Source organism: Humulus lupulus, chromosome 5 (assembly GCF_963169125.1).
Source record: "Humulus lupulus chromosome 5, drHumLupu1.1, whole genome shotgun sequence".
Classification (NCBI taxonomy): Eukaryota; Viridiplantae; Streptophyta; class Magnoliopsida; order Rosales; family Cannabaceae; genus Humulus; species Humulus lupulus.
This window is the reverse complement of record NC_084797.1, coordinates 128,618,920-128,628,190: the sequence shown is the minus strand read 5'-3', so window position 1 is coordinate 128,628,190 and position 9,271 is coordinate 128,618,920. Positions and strand designations below refer to the sequence as shown.

The following is a 9,271-nucleotide window of genomic DNA, read 5'->3' as shown; positions in this document are numbered from 1 at the left end:
CTCTTATCTCTATTCGATGAACAAATTTAATTTGGTAATGATGAATCTTCATCCTCCTTTAAGTGTAATACGTAAATGGAACTCAATTCAAACTCAAAAAATTAATAACACAAACCCAAGAAACATAATCTGGTTAAAATAAAAACGAAAAATATTGTGAATCATATTGGATTAACTGTGCAAAATAATCAATAAAACTGTGCTTCATAGTGTCGTTAGCGTGCATTGTTCCTTCACATTCCTTGTCTTGGTTTAAAAATCATTGCACCAAGTTTAGGTAAATTACCGAATTGACCATAAAGAATACATTAAAAATTCATATACTACTCGCAATTACATAAATTCTCTCATTTAGCTATATATTTCTTATTCTAAATATACAAATTGGTAATAATAACCGGTTACATCAAGTTAACTATTAAATTTTTTAAGCTTATGTGGGTCACTACCCTACACACCTTTTTCAGACAAGTACACATTATTATACAACAAAGTCAAACCTCCCCATTTTTTTAATATATAAACAGGGAGGCTAACCAAACCGCCATAGTATAGTGCGGTTTGGAATCCAAGACCCTATTTATATATACAATATATAAAGCACATTTTAGATGCAAATTCTTTTCATCATACATATTGTCCCCTCTGTCTTAATGCGTAGCTTTCATTTCTACATATATAAATATATTACATATAATCTAATGAGCGGGTAGTAATTGGAAAAGAAGAAAAAAGAAAAGAAAAAAAAGGGCCTCTCGCCCTCTAATCTTACCTCCTTTCAGATCTTATATTTTCATAATTTTCCACTTGGGTTCTCTTTATTTGGTAAATTTTCATTGGTAATGCTTCGTTCTTTCATAGTTCCCGCCATAGGAAAAAGCTTCTGGGTCTTGGATCTTCTTTCAATCCCATATCAATTTGTTTTCTTCTTTTTCTTTTGTGTTCTTTCTTTTGAATCCTAGGAATACGAGTCGATCAATAATTGTTTGGTGAAGGTTTTATGTTTCTAGGTTGAATCCTAGGATATCCATTTTCAGGAATCAAGAATGAAGCTCAACTGTTGTTGTTCTACATTCATGGATTTTCTAGGGCCAGCTCGTTTGGGAGAGAAGAAGAGAGAGAGAAGAAAATAAGGGGTGAGAGGGAAGAGAGAGGAGAGTTCAAAGGCTTTTTTGAATAAATTTATTTTAAAATCAATTTAATTTATTTTTTATTATAAATTTTTCTTTTAATTATTTAATTAATCAATTAAATAAAAATTACGATGATATTTTAGTTATATTGAAAAATATTTTGATCAAAATCTAATTTAGATTAATATTTTGATTTGTTTTGCAAAATAAAAGATTCAATTTGCCATATTAGGCTGATTAAGTATTTTGATAAAATATATGAGTTAGATTATAATTTTTTTTTATAAAATAAATCAAAATAATATTTTACACTTAATTTTAGTTAAAATATTTTTCAAATATAATATATTTTTTTCATATTCGCTACCACTTTAAGCTACTATTAACTCATTTCATCACAAAGTACAAGCACTTCCGAATTAATTTTATAATTAAAATATATATTCACTTAAGAATTAATTTTATAATTAAAATATTTTAATAAATATTGAGTCTTTATTTAAATTACTATTTTAATATATTTTGTAAAATAAAAATTATGAATTATTATTCAACAAAACATGTCCTATTCATAAAGAGAGCATAATAATATTTTTCATAATTTTTACTCGTACTCTACCATATGATGAGGAAGACTACAAATCAATACAGTAAACTCAAGTTTCAGGTGGTCAAGAATGATATTAAAAAGATTGTTAAAATTTTAGATCTGTTTTAAAAGAAAGGAGAAAAAAAAGATAAAACATACTCAAAATAAAAATAGAAACTGGAACTGCGGGAAACAAGGAGGGAACTAGAAATGTTAAGATCCAAAGAAGGTGAAAAGCACGCGCTCTGATAGTAAAGAAAAACGAAAAAAAAGTGCTTTGGGAAATCGCTATAGTATTAGTACGAATGACGGCCGCAGGCTCTTTTTCTTTCAGAAATCACTAACGTCGCTTCACCGCCGTTTACGTCTTTCTCTCTCTTCATTACAACACTCTCTCTCCCTCTGCTCTGTCTCTGCCTTACAGTTCACGCTAAACGCCTGTCTCTCTCTCTCTCTCTCTCTCTCTCTATATATATATCATGTATTTTCTCAGAGAGTGAGAAAGACTGAGAGAAGCGACCATTGTCTCTCTTTGAGCATCTCACTGCATTTTCATCGTTGTCTTCATAACCTTGTGTTCGTCAATGGGGAAGAATGCTTTCTTGCAATTGTGGTGGGGGAAGAAGAAGGAGCTCCACTTCGTCGTCGTTGCAGTTCTACTCCTCGTTCTTTGTCCAGTTTCTTCCTCTCTAAACGACGAAGGTAGTACTGTTTTTTGTCTTCATTTCTACTCTAAGTTTTTCTTCCGCTGTGTTTCGTCATTTGTTTTGTTTTGCCATTTTTGGAAAAGTTGGGAGCTGAGCTCTGTCGTGTAGACGAGTGTAGCTCACATTGTGCGTGAGTTCAAATCGTGGCGAGAACCTCTCTTACAACTTTAGCTACTTTTTCTAGTTGGGTTAGACCAAAGAAAGCTAAGCAAAATGGTCCGATTTTTTAACTTAAAAGTAGCTTTTGAAAGTTGTACCACTCGAGAGTGAAGTCAAGCCGGTTGAGCTTACTGACCGTTTTACTTCACTTTATTTTCTTTTCTCTCCGTTCATTTTCTTAAGAGCCATACAGAATCTCTATGAAAATGTCGCGTTGATCAGATCCTTATCTCTTCGCTACCAAATGTGTTTTTTTATGTCTTTAATCCCACTTTTGGGAACTTCGCCCTCCCTCTCTCTTTTTCATCTTAATACTTGGTATGGAACTGTAATTAATACATGCCTATCCAACTAAAAGTTAGTTGAAAATATGGTGATTTAGGAAATGCCTTGTTATCGATCAAAGTCTCATTTAGCAACGTAGCGAATGTGTTACTTGACTGGAACGATGAAGGTGATGACTTCTGTTCATGGCGAGGAGTTATCTGCGACAGTTATGGTGATGGCCTCTCTGTTATTTCCCTGTGAGTCTTATCTTTGCGATTCTTTATTTTGCTTTCAAAGTTGCTCACTAATGGAACACTTTATGGCTAACTTGTTTATCACTTTCTGATGGTTGCTCCTTGTAGGAATTTATCAAATCTAAACCTGGGTGGGGATATTTCACCAGCCATAGGAGATTTGAGAAATATACAGTCGATGTATGTGTTATCTCATCATTTTATATCTCGTATGGCTTTTATTTTTAGTGCAGCAATATCGTTCAAGTACATACAGTGATAAGTTTTTTTTTTTGTGTGTTAAAAATTGCAGAGATTTACAGGGTAACGGTTTGACGGGCCAAATACCTGATGAGATTGGCAACATTGCCTCTCTAGTGCATCTGTAATAGTTCTTTCTTTGTGTTGTGTATAGCCTACTCTCTGCCAGTACTCACTTTTTTTCTACATTTACTGAATAAGATTCGTCAATGCAGGGACTTGTCTGATAATTTTCTGCATGGAGATATTCCATTTTCCATATCGAAGTTGAAGCAACTTGAGTTTTTGTGAGTGACTTCTGTCTTCAGTGTTTCACTATTTTTGAGTTTTGGAGAGGAGATGGGTTTTTAATACCTAAAATACTTCATTAATTCAGTAATCTGAAGAACAATCAATTGGTCGGTACGATCCCATCAACCCTCACACAGATTCCAAATCTTAAAACGCTGTGAGTTTGCATTTGATTTAGCTTTAGTTATGGATTGCTTGTTTGGATATATACTCACATGTTGCAGTTTTAGTTAGACTTGCTGTATAAAGTATTAGTATCTCGATTGTTACATTAAGCCCTTTGAATTTGTGTTTATTTAATGGTTGGTGCTGTTTTTTTGCTGGGCTTGAAATTTGCTAGTGATCTTGCTCGGAACCAGCTTAGAGGTGAGATACCAAGAATACTATATTGGAATGAAGTACTCCAGTACTTGTAAGTATATTATACTTCAAATTTATGATTATGTGTTATTGTTGAATATGTACTCGTGATTATTGTGGGTCTATTCTTTAGGTCTAGTTGCTCTATTCTTAATGTTGGTTTATGATAACCTTTGCTTGATCATTGATTATTATGATAACCTTTGCTTGGTCATTGATTATATACCAAGTACACTTATGATTACATATGCTTAATATATCTTCTTCATGGTAGGGGATTGCGAGACAACTCGCTGACTGGAACCCTGTCACCCGATATGTGTCAATTAACTGGCTTGTGGTATTTGTGAGTACCTGTTCTTCCTACCCCATAGTATTAATTATGCGATTTCATATGTTTATGTTCTGTTCCCTGGAAGTTTTTGACATTATTTGCAGTGATGTTAGGGGGAACAATCTAACTGGTCCAATTCCCGACAACATTGGGAACTGTACAAGTTTTGAGATTCTGTATGTGTTCCATGAATTTTTATCTAGATTTGTAATTTTCCTAAAATGGTTTGGCTCTGATTTTGTTCTTTGGTATTGGTTTGAGGGTGTTAGGGATATTTCTTACAATCAAATTACTGGAGAAATTCCATATAATATTGGTTTTTTACAAGTGGCTACACTGTAAGCTTCCCAGTCCATTTAACTGCTGCAATTTATTAATGCAAGGAAGCGCTTGACCAGCGATCACGGTTTCACATAGTATGCCTTGTCTAATTAATGTTAAACAGGTCTCTTCAAGGCAATAGATTGACAGGGAAGATACCTGAGGTTATTGGTTTAATGCAGGCCCTTGCTGTTCTGTAAGTGTGTTTTATAAACTTGGATGAACTTACCTATATTGTGCCTGTTAAACCTATATTGTGCTGTTCTAATCTATAGTCTACTCCGACATGTATTCCAGGGATTTGAGTGAAAACGAACTAGTTGGGCCAATCCCTGCAATACTTGGCAATTTATCTTACACTGGAAAACTGTGAGTTTCTATGGTTGGGAAGAGAAAAAAAATGTTTTTGCTTCAATATTGACTGAAACTTAGTTTCTAATGCATTACCTTGTTAATCTAGGTATCTGCATGGAAACAAGCTGACTGGGCCGATACCTCCTGAGCTGGGAAATATGTCTAAACTTAGCTACTTGTGAGCCTCATTTGACAAACTTCAATAGTTTCCCTCTTATTTGAGTAAAAAGTTACTGAAGGAAACAATTCGCAGGCAGCTAAATGACAATCAACTGGTTGGCAAAATTCCTCCTGAACTTGGAAAGCTGGAACAATTGTTTGAGTTGTAAGATCACATGTTTTGCATTCGATTTGGTTTGTTTGATAAAATTTGGATAGCCTAACTTACATGTTGAGAGATGTCAGGAATCTTGCGAATAATGATCTCGAAGGACCAATTCCTCATAATATCAGTTCCTGCACGGCCTTGAATCAATTGTAAGATATCACAAATTTAAGTTTAATATTTTCACACTTGTTGAGGCACATCTTTTGAACTGTGTCTAATTGCATCTTGTTACATGTTTTAAAGAAATGTTCACGGTAATCACTTGAGTGGATCAATTCCTTTGGGTTTCCGGAACTTGGAGAGTTTGACTTATCTGTAAGTGTTAATAATACCTTTATTGTTATTTTTTTTTGGTGCAACGCTATGGTAACTCTTCTGTTATATTAATGGTAGTTACATTGATTGGACCTTCAGGAATCTTTCAGCAAACAGTTTCAGAGGGAAGATACCTATGGAGTTGGGCCACATTATCAATCTTGATACATTGTATGCTCTTTTATGATGTGTTTTACCTGCAACTATTTATTTGGACTGGAGATTAATTTTTTTTTATTAAATTCAGAGATCTGTCCAGCAATAGCTTCTCAGGGCCTGTTCCAGCACCTGTTGGTAATTTAGAGCACCTTCTCACCCTGTAAGTGTGTCTATTTTATTGTCCATCACTTTCTTTTTGGTTATTTGGTTTCCCTTGTGAGGAAAGCCATCTCTAAATTTATGGTCTTTCATGGAGGGGTGGATCTTTATATGAGTTGTGGATTGCAGAAATTTGAGTAGGAATAATCTTGATGATCAATTGCCAGCAGAATTTGGGAACCTCAGAAGTATAGTGACCATGTAAGCTCTTACCAATATGTGATGCGTTTCTCTTGCCTGTATCTTGCTCGACAATCTTAACCTTTATCATGGACTAATGTTGTATTTCGACTTTTATAGTGATATGTCTTTTAACAACCTCTCCGGTGGCATCCCTGTAGAATTGGGACAGTTGCAGAACATTGTGTCTTTGTAAGTGTAATTTTTTGCTTTTGTTTCTGCCATCTTTTTAGGACATAGTGTTATTTCTGGGCTGATTGAAATTTTATTAAGAGGATACATAACATCTTTGTAAGTGTAATTTTTTGCTTTTGTTTCTGCCATCTTTTTAGGACATAGTGTTATTTCTGGGCTGATTGAAATTTTATTAACAGGATACTTAACAACAACAACATACAAGGGGAGATACCTGCTCAGCTTGCCAATTGTCTAAGTCTTGCATCCTTGTAATTATTTTTCCTTGACTTTGTCTTCTTTTATGTGCCTATGCTATGATTGTTATTAACTCTCCTGTGTTCGTACACTCCAGGAATGTTTCTTACAACAATCTGTCTGGAGTTGTACCTCCTACAGGGAACTTTTCTAATTTGTCACCAGACAGGTATATATATATATATATATATATATATGCTCCTATTATCTCATTCTGATATTTAAAGTACTGTATTCATATTCAATTGTGTTGAGTACTTGGGATCTTTTACAGCTTCATTGGAAATCCATTGTTGTGTGGAAACTGGTTGGGGTCTATCTGCAGACCTTATGTGCCAAAATCGAAAGGTATAATTTTGAGTGTAATTTGCTTTGGTTTTCTATCAAAGATTTTGCTGCTCTTCCTTGGTTGTTGACAAGCTGTCATTCTTATTCATATTCCAGGAGTATTCTCTAGAGCTGCACTTGTATGTATGACGTTGGGCTTCATAACACTGCTATCTTTGGTAATAGTTGCAATTTACAAATCTCACCAACCAAATGAATTAATGACAGGATCTGGAAAGATTGGTCAAGGTATGTCATTATTTCTACAATTGTTTTGCTTGAAAACTTCTCCATATCTTACTTTTGATGTCTTCATCTTCAGGTTGTTCCAAATTAGTTATTCTTCACATGGACATGGCTATTCACACATTTGATGATATATTGAGGATAACTGAGAATTTGAGTGATAAGTATATTATTGGTTATGGTGCTTCAAGTACAGTGTACAAGTGTGTTGTAAAGAATTCCCGACCCATTGCAATTAAGCGACTCTACAATCATCAGCACAACTTGCTGGAGTTTGAGACTGAACTTGAAACCGTTGGTAGCATCCGGCATCGAAATCTTGTCAGTCTACATGGCTATTGTGTATCACAGTTCGGGAACCTACTATTTTATGACTACATGGAGAATGGATCTCTTTGGGATTTACTGCATGGTTAGTATACTCACAACAGTTATTCTCAAATGAATTTATCATTACGTCTTCCATTCCCGTTAATATTCATACAAAAATATTAAGTAAAGGTTTAATAAATAGTTAGGCCAAGGTACCTCAACCTTGACTCTAAAGTTTACACTTGGAGGTCTATGTTTGCTCACTGCAATTTGGATGACTCTAATTACAGGACCTTCGAAGAAAGTGAAACTTGACTGGGAAACTCGGTTAAGGATAGCAATTGGCGCCGCCCAGGGGCTATCTTATCTTCACCATGATTGTAACCCTCGAATTATTCACAGGGATGTCAAGTCCTCAAATATCCTTCTGGATGAAAACTTCGAGGCCCATCTCTCTGATTTTGGGATTGCTAAAAGCATTCCAACTGCTAAGACCCACGCTTCAACTTATGTTCTTGGAACCATTGGTTACATCGACCCTGAATATGCACGCACATCTCGGCTAAATGAAAAGTCTGACATATATAGCTTTGGGATAGTGCTTCTGGAGTTACTGACAGGGAAGAAAGCTGTTGACAACGAATCCAACTTGCATCAACTGGTATCTTCCAATGTCACTAATTTTGAGTTCTTTTTTCTTTCTTAACCATGCATTTATTTTACCTTGACCATTTCATGTCTCAGATATTGTCCAAGGCAGATAATAATACGGTGATGGATGCAGTCGATCCGGAGGTTTCTGTTACCTGCTTGGACTTGGGACATGTTAGGAAAACCTTCCAACTAGCTCTTCTATGTACAAAGCGTAATCCAAGCGAAAGACCAACTATGCACGAGGTTGCGAGATTCTTGGTCTCTCTCCTTCCTGAGCCTGTCACTAAACCTTGTTCTAATCTTCCCAAGACCATAGACTATGCCAAATTTGTGATTGACAAGGGACAGTTGCCAAAAGTGAAGCAGCAGGAGAATAATTCGTTTGATGCTCAGTGGTTCGTTAGATTTGGTGAAGTAATATCAAAGAACACCCTTTGAATTTCTCTTCGTACTTCTACATTTTAGGATTATTAGAAAGAACTGCAAGTTCTGAGAAGTTATTTTTGTTTTAATAGGATTAGACTTCTCACCATATGACTACTTTTTTGGGGGGGATATAATTCTAGAATGGGATTTAGGAGATTCAGAAAATTTAGAACCTCACCACGACTGTTGCTTACAAATTATAACTGATACTAACCGCAAAAGTTATGTACAATGAATGGGCTTTGTTTATAAACGAACCAGATCAAACTCAACCTTTCATGTTATGGAAGTTCATTCATTTAATTACTTGAATTTATTTGACATAGAAACTGCAGATTGTGGTCTTACAAATTGTGGTCTTCCGCTGACGTTGATTAAAGGAGGGCAACTCTAACTATTTACAAAAATTTCACCACGAGTGGTACACCTACACACGCACGTTGACTGTATGCACCGAGGCCTCAGAAATAAATAAATAGCATTAAAACTTGCACATGAATAAGTACGAAAAAGGCAGGTTAACTACTTCGAGAAAACGAATTTATAAAACTTGCCATTTTTCATATTTGTTGCAAGCACCTGTCGTAGAATAGAGTTATTTAATTAAATTAGGACTTATACCTCACTTTATATAAATTTAATATGGTGAAAATTACATTAAATACAAATTTTTGCTAAAAAATTATGCTTTTATGTTCAGATATTTTTTTTCTTTAATTTTATG

The 9,271-nt window shown here is 34.8% G+C and overlaps 1 protein-coding gene across 4 annotated transcripts; it reads left to right on the top strand.

Annotated features, from left to right (window-relative positions):
- The first annotated feature begins 2,197 nt into the window (after positions 1-2,197).
- On the top strand, positions 2,198-8,831 carry LOC133777648 (LRR receptor-like serine/threonine-protein kinase ERL1). 4 transcript variants are annotated; one of them, XM_062217343.1, is made up of 27 exons: positions 2,200-2,424; positions 2,971-3,112; positions 3,218-3,289; positions 3,402-3,473; positions 3,565-3,636; positions 3,726-3,797; positions 3,981-4,052; positions 4,275-4,346; positions 4,448-4,510; positions 4,604-4,672; positions 4,780-4,851; positions 4,953-5,024; positions 5,116-5,187; positions 5,263-5,334; positions 5,415-5,486; positions 5,581-5,652; positions 5,752-5,823; positions 5,900-5,971; positions 6,100-6,171; positions 6,271-6,342; positions 6,525-6,596; positions 6,680-6,751; positions 6,857-6,930; positions 7,027-7,158; positions 7,232-7,567; positions 7,758-8,128; positions 8,212-8,831. In XM_062217343.1, exons 1-27 carry the CDS (start codon positions 2,307-2,309, stop codon positions 8,557-8,559), a joined length of 2,949 nt encoding a protein of 982 aa, XP_062073327.1. In that variant the 5' UTR covers positions 2,200-2,306; the 3' UTR covers positions 8,560-8,831. The 4 variants fall into 4 exon arrangements, with proteins under 4 accessions (XP_062073324.1, XP_062073323.1, XP_062073327.1 ...); XM_062217342.1 differs by having other exon boundaries at positions 2,201-2,424; positions 4,439-4,510; XM_062217340.1 differs by having other exon boundaries at positions 2,198-2,424; positions 4,448-4,672.
- Positions 8,832-9,271: the final 440 nt, after the last annotated feature.